This window comes from Pseudophryne corroboree, chromosome 6 (assembly GCF_028390025.1).
Source record: "Pseudophryne corroboree isolate aPseCor3 chromosome 6, aPseCor3.hap2, whole genome shotgun sequence".
Taxonomy (NCBI): Eukaryota; Metazoa; Chordata; class Amphibia; order Anura; family Myobatrachidae; genus Pseudophryne; species Pseudophryne corroboree.
Genome location: NC_086449.1, coordinates 358,058,432 through 358,076,922, shown reverse-complemented (window position 1 = coordinate 358,076,922; position 18,491 = coordinate 358,058,432). Strand labels below are relative to the sequence as shown.

Sequence of the window (18,491 nt, the reverse complement as noted above, 5' to 3'; positions counted from 1 at the left end):
TATTTCATAACCGACTACATAACTAAAAGGCAAACACTCATAACTAAAAGGCAAACACTCAGATATTAGGATCACCGCGTACATATCATTTACATTCATTTATGCAATACAGTATAGAACACTGTACCATTTTGTATTGTTCTGTTTAGCATTGCTGTTTAGACTTGCCAGTTATGATAGTAACTTGCAGAATGTGATACATGGGGATGTAGTAAGTATTGCAGCTGTTTATGTAGCATGTGAAAGGTGTACTGTTTTCCAGTGCATTTTTGTGGTTTAAAATTCTGATGTCTTTGTTTATGTATTGCATTCTTAAACCTGAAATAACACAGTGTTCGTTTGCATACAGTATTGGTATTTATTGTGCTTCATTAGGGTTATTTTTTTTAGACAGTGGTATAAACTACACATTTCTCTATCGTCCTAGTGGATGCTGGGGTTCCTGAAAAGACCATGGGGAATAGCGGCTCCGCAGGAGACAGGGCACAAAAGTAAAGCTTTCCGATCAGGTGGTGTGCACTGGCTCCTCCCCCTATGACCCTCCTCCAAGCCAGTTAGATTTTTGTGCCCGGCCGAGAAGGGTGCAATCTAGGTGGCTCTCCTAAAGAGCTGCTTAGAAAACAGGGACAGTATTTTATTGACTATAGAGCATTTAAAGGATGCATTTCTATATATGAGAGATGCACAGAGGGATATTTGCACTCTGGCATCAAGAGTAAATGCGATGTCCATAACTGCCAGAAGATGTTATGGACACGACAGTGGTCAGGTGATGCAGATTCCAAACGGCACAAAGGTGTATTGCCGTATAAAGGAAGAGGAGTTATTTGGGGTCGGTCCATCGGACCTGGTGGCCACGGCAACTGCTGGAAAATCCACCGTTTTTACCCTAAGTCACATCTCTGCAGAAAAAGACACCGTCTTTTCAGCCTCAGTCCTTTCGTCCCTATAAGATCATATCTGCCCAGGGATAGCGGAAAGGGAAGAAGACTGCAGCAGGCAGCCCATTCCCAGGAACAGAAGCGTTCCACCGCTTCTGACAAGTTCTCAGCATGGCGCTGAGACCGTACAGGACCCCTGGATCCTACAAGTAGTATCCCAGGGGTACAGATTGGAATGTCGAGACGTTTCCCCTTCGCAGGCTCCTGAAGTCTGCTTTACCAAGGTCTCCCTCCGACAAGGAGGCAGTATGGGAAAAAATTCACAAGCTGTATTCCCAGCAGGTGATAATTAAATTACCCCTCCTACTACAAGAAAAGGGGTATTATTCCACACTATATTGTGGTACTGAAGCCAGAAGGCTAGGTGAGACTTATTCTAAATCTAAAAAATTTTTGAACACTTACAAAGGTTCAAATCAAGATGGAGTCACTCAGAGCAGTGATAACGAACAGGAAGAAGGGGACTATATAGTGTCCCGGGACATCAGGGATGCTTACCTCTATGTCCCAAATTTTCCCTTCTCACTAAGGGTACCTCAGGTTCGTGGTGCAGAACTGTCACTATCAGTTTCAGACGCTGCCGTTTGGATTGTCCACGGCACCCCGGGTCTTTACTAAGGTAATGGCCGAAATGATGATTCTTCTTCGAAGAAAAGGCGTCTTAATTATCCCTTACTTGGACGATCTCCTGATAAGGGCATAGTCCAGGGAACAGTTGGAGGTAGGAGTAGCACTATCTCGGATACTGCTACAACAGCACGGGTGGATTCTAAATATTCCAAAATCGCAGCTGATCCCGACGACACGTCTGCTGTGCCTAGGGATGATTCTGGACACAGTCCAGAAAAAGGTATTTCTCCCGAAAGAGAAAGCCAGGGAGTTATCCGAGCTAGTCAGGAACCTCCTAAAAACAGTGCATCATTGCACAAGGGTCCTGGTAGAAAATGGTGGCTTCCTACGAAGCAATTCCATTCGGCAGATTTCACGCAAGAACTTTTCAGTGGGATCTGCTGGACAAATGGTCCGGATCGCATCTTCAGATGCATCAGCGGATAACCCTATATCCAAGGACAAGGGTGTCTCTCCTGTGGTGGTTATAGAGTGCTCATCTTCTAGAGGGCCGCAGATTCGGCATTCAGGATTGGATGCTGGTGACCACGGAGCCCAGCCCGAGAGGCTGGGGAGCAGTCACACAAGGAAAAAATTTCCAGGGAGTGTGATCAAGTCTGGAGACTTTTCTCCACATAAATATACTGGAGCTAAGGGTAAATTTATAATGCTCTAAGCTTAGCAAGACCTCTGCTTCAAGGTCAGCCGGTATTGATCCAGTGGGAAAAACATCACGGCAGTCGCCCACGTAAACAGACAGGGCGACACAAGAAGCAGGAGGGCAATGGCAAAAACTGCAAGGACTTTTCGCTGGGCGGAAAATCATGTGATAGCACTGTCAGCAGTGTTTCATCCCGGGAATGGAAACTGGGAAGCAGACTTCCTCAGCAGGCACGACCTCCACCCGGGAGAGTGGAAACTTCATCGGGAAGTTTTTTCCACATGATTGTAAACCGTTGGGAAATACCAAAGGTGGACATGATGGCGTCCCATCTGAACAAAAAACGGGACAGGTATTGCGCCAGGTCAAGAGACCCTCAGGCAATAGCTGTGGACGTTCTGGTAACACCGTGGGTGTACCAGTCGGTGTATGTGTTCCCTCCTCTGCTTCTCATACCTAAGGTGCTGAGAATTATAAGACGTAGAGGAGTAAGAACTATACTCATGGCTCCGGATTGGCCAAGAAGGACTTGGTACCCGGAACTTCAAGAGATGTTTACAGAGGTCTTATGGCCTCTGCCGCTAAGAAGGGACTTGCTTCAGCAAGTACCATGTCTGTTCCAAGACTTACCGCAGCTGCGTTTGTTGGCATGGCGGTGGAACGCCGGATCCTAAGGGAAAAAGGCATTCCGGAAGAGGTCATTCCTACCCTGGTCAAAGCCAGAAAGGAGGTGACCGCACAACATTATCACCACATGTGGCGAAAATATGTTGCGTGGTGTGAGGCCATGAAGGCCCCACAAAGAAATTTCAACTCGGTCGATTCCTGCATTTCCTGCAAACAGGAGTGTCTATGGGCCTCAAATTGGGGTCCATTAAGGTTCAAATTTCGGCCCTGTCAATTTTCTTCCAGAAAGAATTGGCTTCAGTTCCTGAAGTCCAGAACTTTGTCAAGGGAGTATTGCATATACAACCCTCTTTTGTGCCTCCAGTGGCACTGTGGGATCTCAACGTAGTTCTGGGATTCTTCAAATCACATTGGTTTAAAACCAGTCAAATCTGTGGATTTGAAGCATCTCACATGAAAAGTGACCATGTTCTTGGCCCTGGCCTGGACCAGGCGAGTGTCAAATTGGTGGTTTTTTTCTCAAAAAAGCCCATATTTGTTTGTCCATTCGGACAGGGCAGAGCTGCGGACTCGTCCCCAGTTCTCTCCCTAAGGTGGTGTCAGTGTTTCACCTGAACCAGCTTATTGTGGTGCCTTGCACCTACTAGGGACTTGGAGGACTCCAAGTTGCTAGATGTTGTCAGGGCCCTGAAAATATAGGTTCCAGGACGGCTGGAGTCAGGAAAACTGACTTGCTGTTATCCTGTATGCACCCAACAAACTGGGTGCTCTTGCTTTTAAGCAGACTATTGCTAGTTGGATGTGTAATACAATTCAGCTTGCACATTCTGTGGCAGGCCTGCCACAGCCAAAATATGTAAATGCCCATTCCACAAGGAAGGTGGGCTCATCTTGGGCGGCTGCCCGAGGGGTCTCGGCTTTACAACTTTGCCGAGCGGTTATTTAGTCAGGGGCAAACACGTTTGTAAAATCCTACAAATTTGATACCCTGGCTAAGGAGGACCTGGAGTTCTCTCATTCGGTGCTGCAGAGTCATCCGCACTCTCCCGCCCGTTTGGGAGCTTTGGTATAATCCCCATGGTCTTTTCAGGAACCCCAGCATCCACTAGGACGATAGAGAAAATAAGAATTTACTTACCGATAATTCTATTTCTCGGAGTCCGTAGTGGATGCTGGGCGCCCATCCCAAGTGCGGATTATCTGCAATACTTGTACATAGTTACAAAAATCGGGTTATTATTGTTGTGAGCCATCTTTTCAGAGGCTCCGCTGTTATCATACTGTTAACTGGGTTTAGATCACAAGTTGTACGGTGTGATTGGTGTGGCTGGTATGAGTCTTACCCGGGATTCAAAATTCCTCCCTTATTGTGTACGCTCGTCCGGGCACAGTACCTAACTGGCTTGGAGGAGGGTCATAGGGGGAGGAGCCAGTGCACACCACCTGATCGGAAAGCTTTACTTTTGTGCCCTGTCTCCTGCGGAGCCGCTATTCCCCATGGTCTTTTCAGGAACCCCAGCATCCACTACGGACTCCGAGAAATAGAATTATCGGTAAGTAAATTCTTATTTTTTTAGGCATATAGACCCCCCTGCTTTGCTATACTGTACATATTTTATGTATAGTACACTAGGTACAGTATAGCAAAGCATGGAATGGGTCTGCTGCAGAAAAAAAAGAAACCACCAAGGAACACAACATGGGCCCTCATTCCGAGTCGTTCGCTCGGTAATTTTCTTCGCATCGCAGCGTTTTTCTGCTTAGTACGCATGCGCAATGTTCGCACTGCGACTGCGCCAAGTAATTTTGCTATGAAGATAGTTTTTTTACTCACGGCTTTTTCTTCGCTCCGGCGATCGTAATGTGATTGACAGGAAATGGGTGTTACTGGGCGGAAACACGGCGTTTTATGGGCGTGTGGATAAAAACGCTACCGTTTCCGGAAAAAACGCGGGAATGGCTGGAGAAACGGGGGAGTGTCTGGGCGAATGCTGGGTGTGTTTGTGACGTCAAACCAGGAACGACAAGCACTGAACTGATCGCAGATGCCGAGTAAGTCAGAAGCTACTCTGAAACTGCTAAGTAGTTTGTAATCGCAATATTGCGAATACATCGTTCGCAATTTTAAGAAGCTAAGATTCACTCCCAGTAGGCGGCGGCTTAGCGTGTGTAACTCTGCTAAAATCGCCTTGCGAGCGAACAACTCGGAATGAGGGCCATGGTAAATATCAATGTTATCAATGTGATAAGCAAAACTGTAATAGCAAAACGTATTGGTGTGCACTTATAATGTTTTTTCTTCTCTATAAATTCATTAGTACAGTTAAGCCGGGTACATACTAGATACATGAAAATGGGAGGGTGAGGTATGTTCCTGCGCACTCTCTTTGCCGCCCAGTGTAAGGTCCTATCCTGATGTGTCACCACACACCTGTAGAAGACTAAATACACAAAAGAAAAGTAGGATAGAACCTGCTGTTGGCGCAAAGTTAGGATGATGATGGTGTTTCGCCGTGGGATCAATGTCCAAAAGTATTGGTGAGGGAGTCCGTTGCTGCTCCTAAGAACGTGTTCCTCGTATGAAATATTTTCAATTGATGTTACATGTGGAGAAAACACAAATGTATACAAGGGTTCAACAGGGATTTCTCCCAAAACAGTTAGTTCAAATGAAGGTGACTTCTCCCCGGACTCTCTGGACTATGGTGAAACAGGGAAGTGTGAAGGTATCCGTAAGGGTTCACCCTGGTGCTTCAAGATAGACGTGGCTCCTCACATGTGTGCTTACTTTCATATATATGGAAAAAACCCATAAAGGTTTCTTTTATGGCCTCTTAAGCGATACCCCTGGTGTAACAAAAGGGTGTACCCCAAACATTCACAAGTTGATACTTCTAAAAGATGCTCACATCTATGCTTACTTCAACCGGCGACGTACTTTCATATAACGGTATCTTTATCTCAGCAAGCTGGATAATCGTCCTCGTTCACTCCCTTGCTTCGTATTTAAGCTCGGTATGAAGCACAAAAGTTTGTGAGTTATCATTCATATTCTCTGACAAATGGCCAGAAAATCACAAATTCTGCTAGGGTATGTAAACTTATGAGCACAACTGTATACGGGGATTCATTCTGAGGTCGGAACGAATCCCCACCAGCCCAGATCGTGTGTACACACTGGAGAGATGCTTATGAAGGACGTAACAAACATGTTCCGTCCTTCATTAGTATACTACAGGACGCTAGCGACAACGCTTGGTTAGACGTACAGCTCATCCAACGAAGTGTCCATCGCTAGCGACCGCAGGAGCACGCAATCCCCCATACACACTGAGCGATGTAGGCAACATGTCTTTACGAAAATGGCATATCATGCCGACATCGCTCTGGTGTGTACCCGGCTTTATACAGTTGTGTCCAGCTTCACCTTACCCACATGCGATTTGCGGAAGCAAATCTCTCTCTCCAAGGCTTAGTACATTTGCTTCTAAAAGTTATAGTACTGTGCAGCTTATCAGTGTTGACATTTCTGAGCATAATAACTTCCAGTGACAAACCACTAAGGACTGGCTCTGTCCTTGGAATTTATGCACATGGTACTCCTTCCCATCTGGCCCCACCTTGCTCATTACTGCTCCGTGTCCATTCTGTAACGCATCAGTTTGCGCAACAAAGTTTCTCTGACGTCCTAGTGGATGCTGGGAACTCCGTAAGGACCATGGGGAATAGACGGCTCCGCAGGAGACTGGGCACATCTAAGAAAGGTTTAGGACTATCTGGTGTGCACTGGCTCCTCCCCCTATGACCCTCCTCCAAGCCTCAGTTAGATTTCTGTGCCCGGCTGAGCTGGATGCACACTAGGGGCTCTCCTGAGCTCCTAGAAGAAAGTATAGTTTAGGTTTTTTATTTTACAGTGAGACCTGCTGGCAACAGGCTCACTGCAGCGAGGGACTAAGGGGAGAAGAAGCGAACCTACCTAACTGGTGGTAGCTTGGGCTTCTTAGGCTACTGGACACCATTAGCTCCAGAGGGATCGAACACAGGACCCGACCTCGTCGTCCGTTCCCGGTGCCACGCCGCCGTCCTCCTTACAGAGCCAGAAGCAAGAAGGTGGTCCAGAAAATCGGCGGCTGAAGACTTCTGTCTTCTCCAAGGTAGCGCACAGCACTGCAGCTGTGCGCCATTGCTCCTCATGCACACCACAGACTCCGGTCACTGATGGGTGCAGGGGGCTGGGGGGGGGGGGCGCACTGAGCAGCAATATTAACACCTTGGCTGGCAAAACTAACACCATATATAGCCTCAGGGGCTATATAGGTGTATATTAACCCCTGCCAGAAACGATAAAATAGTGGGAGAAAGCCCGCCGAAAAAGGGGCGGAGCCATCTCCCTCAGCACACTGGCGCCATTTTTCCCTCACAGCTCCGCTGGAAGGAAGCTCCCTGGCTCTCCCCTGCAGTCCTGCACTACAGAAAGGGTAAAAAAGAGAGGGGGGGCACAATTTAGGCGCAGTATATATATTATATAGGCAGCTATAAGGGAAAACACTCTGTATAGGTGATATCCCTGTGTTATATAGCGCCCTGGTGTGTGCTGGCATACTCTCCCTCTGTCTCCCCAAAGGGCTTTGTGGGGTCCTGTCCTCTGTAAGAGCATTCCCTGGGTGTCTGCTGGGTGTCGGTACTGCTGTGTCGACATGTATGATGAGGATAATGATGTGGAGGCGGAGCAAATGCCTGTGAATGTGATGTCACCCCCTGCGGGGTCGACACCAGTGTGGATGGACTTATGGAAGGAATTACGTGACAGTGTCAGCTCCTTACATAAAAGGTTTGACGACATAGGACAGCCGGCTACTCAGCTTGTGCCTGTCCAAGCGTCTCAAATGTCATCAGGGGCTATAAAACGCCCGCTACCTCAGATGACAGATACAGATGTCGACACGGATACCGACTCCAGTGTCGACGATGATGAGACGAGTGTACCCTCCAATAGATCCACCCGTTACATGATTGAGGCAGTGAAAAATGTTTTACACATTTCTGATGATACCCCTGGTACCACAAAAAAGGGTATTATGTTTGGTGAGAAAAAACTACCAGTAGTTTTTCCTGCATCTGACGAATTAAATGAGGTGTGTGAGGAAGCGTGGACTTCCCCAGATAAGAAATTGATCATTTCTAAACGGTTAATGGCTGCGTACCCTTTCCCGCCAGAGGATAGGTCACGCTGGGAAACACCCCCTAGGGTAGATAAAGCGCTGACACGCTTATCAAAGAAGGTAGCACTACCATCTCCGGATACGGCCGCCCTAAAAGAACCTGCTGATAGAAAGCAGGAAAGTACCCTAAAAGCTATATACACACACACTGGCATTATATTGAGACCCGCTATTGCATCAGCTTGGATGTGCAGTGCTGCAGCTGCGTGGTCAGACTCCCTGTCGGAAAACATTGATACCATGGATAGGGACAATATTTTGTTAACGATTGACCATATAAAAGACGCGGTCTTATACATGCGTGATGCACAGAGGGATATCTGCCGGCTGGCATCAAAAATAAGCGCTATGTCCATTGCCGCCAGACGGGGGTTATGGACTAGGCAATGGTCAGGTGATGCCGACTCCAAGCGGCACATGGAAGTTTTACCCTATAAAGGGGTGGAACTTTTTGGGGAAGGTCTTTCAGACCTCGTTTCCACAGCTACTGCTGGGAAATCGACTTTTTTGCCACAGGCTACCCCACAGCAAAAGAAAGCACCGTATTATCAGGTACAGTCCTTTCGGCCCCAGAAAAATAAGAGGGCTAGAGGCTCATCCTTTCTGCCGAGGGGCAGAGGAAGGGGGAAAAAGCTGCAGCACACAGCTAGTTCCCAGGAGCAGAAGTCCTCCCCTGCGTCCGGTAAGTCCACAGCATGACGCTGGGGCTGCTCAGGCGGAACCGGGAACGGTGGGGGCACGTCTCAGGTTTTTCAGCACACAGTGGGCTCTCTCACAGGTGGATCCCTGGGTCCTTCAAGTAGTATCTCAGGGGTACAGGCTGGAATTCGAAACGTCTCCCCCCCGCCGTTTCCTAAAATCTGCCTTGCCGGCAACTCCCTCTGCCAGGGAGGCAGTGTTGATGGCTATTCAAAAACTGTATTCACAGAAAGTGATTGTCAAGGTACCCCTCCTTCAGCAAGGAAAGGGTTACTACTCCACAATGTTTGTGGTACCGAAACCGGACGGTTCGGTGAGACCCATCTTAAATTTAAAAAACTTGAACACTTATATCAAAAGGTTCAAGTTCAAGATGGAATCGCTCAGGGCGGTTATTGCGAGCCTGGAGGAGGGGGATTACATGGTCTCCCTGGACATCAAGGATGCGTACCTGCATGTCCCCATTTACCCTCCGCACCAGGAGTACCTCAGATTTGTGGTACAAGACTGTCATTATCAGTTCCAGACGCTGCCGTTTGGGTTATCCACGGCACCGAGGGTCTTTACCAAGGTAATGGCCGAAATGATGATACTCCTTCGCAAGAAGGGAGTTTTAATTATCCCGTACTTGGACGATCTCCTGATAAAGGCGAGGTCCAAAGAACAGTTGATAGTGGGGTGGCACTTTCTCGGGAAGTGCTACAACAGCACGGCTGGATTCTCAATATTCCAAAGTCACAGCTGGTCCCGACGACACGTCTTCTGTTCCTGGGAATGATTCTGGACACAGACCAGAAAAGAGTGTTTCTTCCACTGGAAAAAGCCGGGGAATTGTCATCTCTGGTCAGAGACATCCTAAAACCAGGAAAAGTGTCGGTACATCAATGCACACGAGTCCTGGGAAAAATGGTAGCTTCGTACGAAGAAATTCCATTCGGAAGGTTCCACACAAGGACGTTCCAGTGGGACCTGTTGGACAAATGGTCCGGGTCCCATCTCCAGATGCAACAGCGGATAACCCTATCGTCCAGAACCAGGGTGTCGCTGCTGTGGTGGCTGCAGAGGGCTCATCTACTAGAGGGCCGCAGATTCGGAATACAGGACTGGGTCCTGGTGACCACGGATGCCAGCCTTCGGGGCTGGGGGGCAGTCACAAAGGGAAGAAATTTCCAAGGACTGTGGTCAAATCAGGAGATTTCCCTTCACATAAATATCCTGGAGCTAAGGGCCATTTACAATGCCCTAAGCCAGGCAAGACCCCTGCTTCAAAACCAGCCGGTACTGATCCAGTCAGACAACATCACGGCGGTCGCCCATGTAAACAGATAGGGCGGCACGAGAAGCAGGATGGCTATGGCAGAAGCCACAAGGATTCTCAGATGGGCAGAGAATCATGTGTTAGCACTGACAGTAGTGTTCATTCCGGGAGTGGACAACTGGGAAGCAGACTTCCTCAGCAGGCACGACCTCCACCCGGGAGAATGGGGACTTCATCCAGAAGTTTTCCAAATGCTGGTCAACCGGTGGGAAAAACCACAGGTAGACATGATGGCGTCCCGCCTCAACAAGAAGTTGAAAAGATATTGCGCCCAGTCAAGAGACCCTCAGGCGATAGCGGTGGACGCTCTAGTGACACCATGGGTGTACCAGTCGGTTTATGTGTTTCCTCCTCTACCTCTCATACCAAAGGTACTGAGAATAATAAGAAGGCAAGGAGTGAAAACCATACTCGTGGTTCCGGATTGGCCAAGAAGAGCTTGGTACCCGGAACTTCAAGAGATGCTTGCAGAGGACCCTTGGCCTCTGCCGCTCAGACAAGACCTGCTGCAGCAGGGACCCTGTCTGTTCCAAGACTTACCGTGGCTGCGTTTGACGGCATGGCGGTTGAACATCGGATCCTGAAGGAAAAGGGTATTCCGGAGGAAGTCATCCCTACCCTGATCAAAGCCAGGAAAGATGTCACCGCAAAACATTATCACCGCATTTGGCGGAAATATGTTGCTTGGTGTGAGGCCATGAAGGCCCCGACGGAGGAATTTCAACTGGGTCGATTCCTGCACTTCCTGCAAGCAGGGGTGTCGTTGGGCCTCAAATTGGGGTCCATAAAGGTCCAGATTTCGGCTCTGTCGATTTTCTTCCAGAAAGAACTGGCTTCACTGCCTGAAGTTCAGACTTTTGTCAAAGGAGTTCTGCATATTCAGCCTCCTTTTGTGCCCCCAGTGGCACCTTGGGATCTCAATGTGGTTTTGGCATTCCTAAAATCACATTGGTTCGAACCACTTAAGACTGTGGATTTAAAATATCTCACGTGGAAAGTGGTCATGCTGTTGGCCCTGGCGTCGGCCAGGCGGGTTTCAGAATTGGCGGCTTTGTCTTGTAAAAGCCCTTATCTGATTTTCCATATGGATAGGGCAGAATTGAGGACTCGTCCTCAGTTTCTCCCAAAGGTGGTCTCAGCTTTTCACTTGAACCAACCTATTGTGGTGCCTGCGGCTACTAGGGACTTGGAGGATTCCAAGTTGCTGGACGTAGTCAGGGCCCTGAAAATTTATGTTTCCAGGACGGCTGGAGTCAGAAAAACTGACTCGCTGTTTATCCTGTATGCACCCACCAAGCTGGGTGCTCCTGCTTCTAAGCAGTCTATTGCGCGCTGGATTTGTAGCACTATTCAGCTGGCGCATTCTGCGGTGGGACTACCGCAGCCTAAATCTGTAAAAGCCCATTCACAAGGAAGGTGGGCTCATCTTGGGCGGCTGCCCGAGGGGTCTCGGCTTTACAACTTTGCCGAGCTGCTACTTGGTCAGGGGCAAACACGTTTGCAAAATTCTACAAATTTGATACCCTGGCTGAGGAGGACCTGGAGTTCTCTCATTCGGTGTTGCAGAGTCGTCCGCACTCTCCCGCCCGTTTGGGAGCTTTGGTATAATCCCCATGGTCCTTACGGAGTTCCCAGCATCCACTAGGACGTCAGAGAAAATAAGAATTTACTCACCGGTAATTCTATTCCTCGTAGTCCGTAGTGGATGCTGGGCGCCCATCCCAAGTGCGGATTGTCTGCAATACTTGTAAATAGTTATTGTTACACAAATCGGGTTATTATTGCGAGCCATCTGTTCAGAGGCTCCTTTTGTTATCATACTGTTAACCGGGGTTCCTATCACGAGTTATACGTGTGATTGGTGTGGCTGGTATGAGTCTTACCCGGGATTCAAAATCCTTCCTTATTGTATCAGCTCTTCCGGGCACAGTGTCCTAACTGAGGCTTGGAGGAGGGTCATAGGGGGAGGAGCCAGTGCACACCAGATAGTCCTAAATCTTTCTTAGATGTGCCCAGTCTCCTGCGGAGCCGTCTATTCCCCATGGTCCTTACGGAGTTCCCAGCATCCACTACGGACTACGAGAAATAGAATTACCGGTGAGTAAATTCTTATTTTTTACTTTTGCAAATCACCATCAGTACTGGAGCTTGTGCTAGAGCCATTTTCAATGACTGGAATGCCAGCTTACAAGTGGGTGTCCAGTCAACTAACTTTGGTAGTTTCTTCTTAGTCATCTCTATTACGGGTTTGGCCACAGAACTAAAGTCATGGACAAAGCATCTGTGGTAACCCGTGATCCCTAAGAAAGCCAGGACCTGTCTCTGGGTTGTGGGCCTGGGATATTTTCGAATTGCCTCTTCCTTTGTAGATTCAGACTTAACCTTACCTCTCCCCGCAGGGTGCTCCAGGTACTGTACCTCTGAGATCCTCATTTGTCACTTGTCTGCCCTGAGGGTCACGACTGCCCACCAAATCTTTTCTAACACCAGCCCCACATGCCTCAGGTGATCTTCCAAGGTTCAGCTGAAGATGACAATGTCATTCAAGTAGGCATGAGCAGAACTTCTGAACACCTTCAGCACACTCTAGAAGGTAGCTGGTGCATTCTTTATCCCAAATGGCATGTTCTTTAACTCAAACAAGTCAATTGGGGAGATGAAGGCTGACTGTTCTTGAGCTTCGGGGGTCATTGGTATATGCCAATTCCCGTTGCTCAACTCAAAAGTTGAAATGTACTTTGCTCCTGCCAACTTTGTTACCAATGCATCAGTGCGTGGAAAGGGATAGATTTTACTGATCTGTTCAACTGATGGTAATCTACAAAAAACAGCATTGTTTGGTACTTCTTGGGAACCAATTCAATGGAAACACAGGACTCTTGGAGAATGTCATTACACCTAGCTCCAACATCTTATGCACCTTATTGTAGGTAGTCGCCTGTGCCTCTTGTGAGACTCATTATATCAGTTGCAAAATTGGCCTTTGCTCACCAGTGTCTACGTGGTGCACACCAGTGGCTACATGATGCAGTAAGGACGTCACATCAGGCTTCTTACTGAACTGGCCCTCAGAGATCCGCAACACTGACTCAAGCTATTCCCTCTGGAGGCTACTGAGTTCATTGCTACAGCTTACTTGCTCTATACCACCCTCACCTGAATTGGATTGGATCATTAAATTGGATCATTTCTTAGTCCCCCTATCGGAAATCAGGACAATCCAGGATGCAGGCGCTCTGTTCTGTCCCCTTATCTGTATTGGGGTACCGTGAGCTTGCTCTCTCGGTCACCCAGTGTTTGGCCACTTAGCCCTCCGCCCTGTAGTGCTGGGGTGCCTGTAGGTAGACTTCTGTCAACAGTGTTTGACCTGCAGCGGTCCCATCTGCAGTGGCTTTTTATTTACAGCCCTGGGGGTTACCCCATTGCCTCACCGCAGCTGAAGGTGATCCATAGATGAGGCGCATAACACAAAACAATAGAAATACATTTTAAACATATGGCTGGTACTTACACGGCCGGTACTCATTTGAAATTGATGCATAGTGACAATTAGTCCATTTTAAAATATTGCAACTGCATTAGGGTTGACCCTTTCAGTACCACGGCTGCCATCTTAACCATGTGGGTGGAGCTGGGAGCCAGGAACGGAACTGGATCCTGGCTACAGTAACTATATTAATAGCTATAATTCATGTTAAAAATCCAGATGACCACTCCCATAATAATGTTCACCATGGGAGTGAGAACAGGAGGGCCACACTATTCCCTCCAGATATATGAGCCCACCGCCTTACGTATACATGCAAAAAAGTTGTGTCATAATGTGAAGAAAATAAATAGTGCCCAGCCAGAACGCTAATTTTACATCCAACATTTTGTTAATATAGACCTTTATACTATAAAATAATAATACAAACAAGTTATTATTTCATTTATACTCTTCACACCATAACCTCTTGTACAAAAGGTAAGATGGGAACATGTTAGATTTAGAACAATACAATTAAAATTAGCTCATGAGACTAAACATGTACAATCAGTGGAAAACACTCAAGGAAGGAAATAGAGGCTTCTAGGGTCAAGGAAGAGGGTGTACAATATGGTTTAATTATGGCTAGCCTGAAATGGGAGCATAGAATAAAATACTAGATGCAGTTATCAATGTGGTAATTGAACACATAATGAAATTTGCATATAATCTGCAAATAATTAACAAATTAATTTTGTACAACAGACATCACTTTTAATTAAGTTGGTTCAGCATGCTCTGTGCTTACTTTTTGATGCAATTTAATAAAATGTATCACCATGGCCTCTCATTATAACTATCCAGAGGAACATAGCTGTTTAAGGGGCTGATTCCGAGATGGGTGCAGATTGCTGCATACTCAGCCAGATCTGCGTCCATCTCCTCGCATGCAACTAAGGTTGACCCCTAGCAGCGGAGCCTGGCTGCGCTGTTAGGCGGTCAGCTGCCATTTTTGTTAATCGGAGCTCTCCCGTTCGCGACCCCCCCCCCCAACGCCGCGTCAATCACTTCCAGGATGTGACCACAATGTGTGAGGCAGCACAGCCGCTATGCGGCTGCTGCACAAGCACGGTTTGCCAATATAGGCAAACTGCACTGTGGGCCGCTAATGCGGACAGGTCTGAATCAGGCCCTAAGTTCACAGTTCCACTGCTAATAGTCCAATAAAATAACAGTCACATCACAAGGCACTTCCATGAGCATTAAGTATTTGAATGTACAATACTGTCAAACTCATGAACAATTAAATTGTTGTTTGTTAAGTCACACATTCATACAGCAGTAGGTACAGTTTGAGTTAATTGTTTCCTATTCCTCCTGCTGCAGTGGTTTCCAGATTATTTCTTCCCACTTGTGCTTTGAATTTATATTATCAGAGGTTGTTACTTGTAGGTGAGAAAAGGAAAGAGCGGTGTTCTGATTTATTGCTTTATCAAACATTGTGCTATTCTCCCTGGTGGATTGTGTGATGTGTGTGGTTATATGCACAGTTATGTGTTTGTAGAAACTGTCATCTAATATTTCAGTATAATGTCACAGCAAATAATGCAGGTAGTGCCGTAAGGATGGTTTCACGTAGGTGCTATAAACACTACCGCTTTTTCCCAAAAGCAAAAAGAGATGCGCTGTAATGTTCATAGCGCTCAGGTTGTTCCCAGCTGACACATTTTAAGTAATTGGGCAAAGCTCATCTTCTATCACACAGGACCGCTGGAGCCCAGAAATTGCTGCAACAGAGCAGAACATAGTATACAGGAGAGCCCACACATCCAGCGGGTTAGGTTCCAGACCACTGATGAAAAGCGAGAAACTGACGAAAAGCATAAAATTGCAGTTTTTCAAATGTAAATGTAGATAACTACAGATAATGTGCTTACACTAATAAAATGAATACAGAACACACATTTCTTACCTTACACAAGTGTATATTTAGTTTAAGAAGGGTGATATTGTAAGAAGGACATACTCTGACGTCCTTCTGTTGGGCCGAAAAATTGCTGAATGAACGGAACATACATAAAAATGAATGACCATGGCGCACATTGAAAAACGATGAAAAGCAGAACACCAAAGAGTGGGGCCCTTCTGTAACCTGAAATGAACCATACGTAGTCATTTATACAAATAAAAGGCACCACTACTGTAGTTAGAGTCAGAATTTTGACATTGAGAACCATAGTTGTGATAATTGGTAGCGGCAGTAGAAAATCATGAGAAGATAAGAAAAGGGTAAATGAACACAGCCAGCTAAACACACACACTGTGTGCTTTCTCCATTATACCACTCTGTTTTCCCATATATACTTGTCAGCATACAACAAATATGATCATTTGATTTACTTGTCCTTTTATACACCTGAGGTCAGGTAAAGATTGGACCTTAGACTTCTGTGGCAATATAAGGTGTGATGGGTGTAAGGAACCAAGGTAGATAGGACAGCACAGGAGATCCCTGCGTGAACCCACAGTTTATAACCATATTGTTATAGAATCATATGTTCAGTTTGACTTAACAGAGATTGCAGTGTAACAGTATACCTACAGTATACAGCTATCGTATCCATGTGAAAGGCAATTCCTCCCAGTCTGCAATTGTGCCTAGTGGTTTACACAACCTAGCACATGAAGACTAAGGGGACATGTCACTTGCCTCGCTCTGTAGTTTCACCAGCTGCTAATAACCTCATCTGGCATTTATAATCTGGTCCTGCCCACACATATCTTCATTTTGGCAAGATGTATTTGGGTTCTTTTATAATTGAACAACTTTTATCAAAATAACAAATCATGCTTTCAGGAACATGAGGCACAGCATATCTAATGGAAGGGTCCTTGTAAATTCCTTTATTATAATATTATAAAATAGTATATTAAAATTGATAAAATTGCTATAATTATTTTTTTTAAAGTATTTATGCTAGTGTCAGAATAAACAACCTCATATGACTTACATGAAAAGTATTGCACAGGAAAACAGGGGTTCCCCATTGCAACCAATCAGATTCCAGCTTTAATTTCTGTTGTGCAATTAAAAATGTAGGGAAAACATCTGATTGGTTGATGTAAGAAAAACCACAGGCTTTACTCTGTGTGTCTCCTGGTAGTATTGTTTCCCAATAGCGTGTATTGCATATCTATTTCTAATGCCAAGAGCAGATTCTACGGTATGGTACCGTCCCACAGGCTGCACATCTCAGATCTAGATAATGGGGTATATTCAATTACAGTCGGATCCTTTCTGACGAAGAGGATCCGACACGTCAGTATTCAATAGCGGGCCATTTCTGTCCATTTCCCCTCCCATTCCGACCATTCATTTCTGTCCTCTCTTATGAGCGAAAATGAATGATCGAAAACAGTCCGTTTTCGAGCGCGGCACAGTCAAAAACACATGTATTCCGCTCATACATATGTTTTTCAACTTGCGGGAATTTACGACCATGCTGGTTTTCGAATGTATTTATTTTGTTAGAAATCTAAATGGATACTGTAATCTTTATATATACATTTATAAAAGACACATATAGAAGTGAGCAGAAGATTTAGATGGCCGCCTTCTGCTTTCCATTTCCCATCCTTTCCATTTTCCCATCCTTTGCTTCTGTCTATCTGTGCAGGGGAATCTAAAGAAATTCATGGAATACGTTCAGCTTCAGAATATTGAAAAGGTGACCAGGCTGCTTGAGAGGGGTCTGGATCCCAACTACCAGGATCCAGATACAGGGGGTAAGCTGCTTTTTAATGAAAGTGATTAAATAAGACATTTGAAAAATGTCTTAATTATTTTGTAAAAGATAAAAGAAATAAAATAATTAGCAACTTATAATAAAGAAAATGCTTGTTGAAGTTGTGCATTGTAACAATAATCATAAATATTCTGAGCAGGTTTGTGTGTACAGTATGTAAAGTAACTATGTTTCTTTCTACGATGTGATGTAGTGCTGCAGGTGTATTTATGAGAGGCAGTTCAGGGTTATTCTAGTGTAAGTACAGTACAATAATATTGTGCAGACATGGGCATAGAGAGCCATACAGGCGGTGGGGTGGGGTGTGGCTTTAAAAAGGGTTCGTGATGATGCCCGTTAGTATAAAAATAATGAAATAATAAAATAATTGCGGGGTGGGGGCCGCAATTTTAACACAGGGAGGGCCAGCGGGGAGCACGGGGGATGGCACCCCCTTCCTACCGTACTTGAACAGGAATCAGGTCCCTCCTCCTCGGCCGGTGCCATCTTCCCAGTGATATTTGGGAAAATGATGCTGGCCACTAGAGAGCAAAGACTCTGGCACTGTGCCCCCGCCCCCTCACCACCACTTTAGGAGCATCCCATGAATTAATTAATTCAGCTTGAGAATTTTTCTAAAATACTGTCCTGTTCTGTGTCATTTATGTACTAAACTAATTATGACAGTGATGGATTATTGGGACTCTCTTTGTTAAAGGTTTAACTTTTATAAGAATAAATATTATTTTCAGTTGGGTAGGGTGGGGTGTAGTACTATATAATAATAATTCTATTGTTTCATTTTTATAATTGAAAGTTTATTTACGGTTTTTTTAATAGATTTTATTTATTTATTTATATATATTTTTTAAACAGTGGAACTGGAGCTCAAACCAGGCTCACAGTTCCGGGCCTCTTGGACATTTCCTACCTATAAGTAATCTTTATTGCACTGGATATCCTTGCTGGGACAGCAGAGCATCCCTCACCTGCCACGGCAATAAGATACTGTTAAATTGTGGTGGTTGAAAACTGTAATTATCATAAACATTATCCTTTTGTGGAGCTAATAATGCTCCCTTCCCCCTTCTTAAATATACACATTATGGCAGTTGAATTGCATTTAAATAATCCTGCAATAGTCCTGCCAAATGCAATGT

General features: G+C 45.8%; 1 protein-coding gene across 4 annotated transcripts in view; it reads left to right on the top strand.

Moving 5' to 3' along the window:
• The window catches only part of SHANK3 (SH3 and multiple ankyrin repeat domains 3), a 691,108-nt gene that overhangs the window by 347,520 nt on the left and 325,097 nt on the right, over positions 1-18,491 (top strand). For all 4 annotated transcript variants that reach the window (XM_063926631.1, XM_063926630.1, XM_063926632.1 and 1 more), the window contains exon 6: positions 17,224-17,332. In XM_063926631.1, the coding sequence (XP_063782701.1) occupies positions 17,224-17,332 (109 nt within the window). The remainder of the gene's footprint in view (positions 1-17,223; positions 17,333-18,491) is intronic.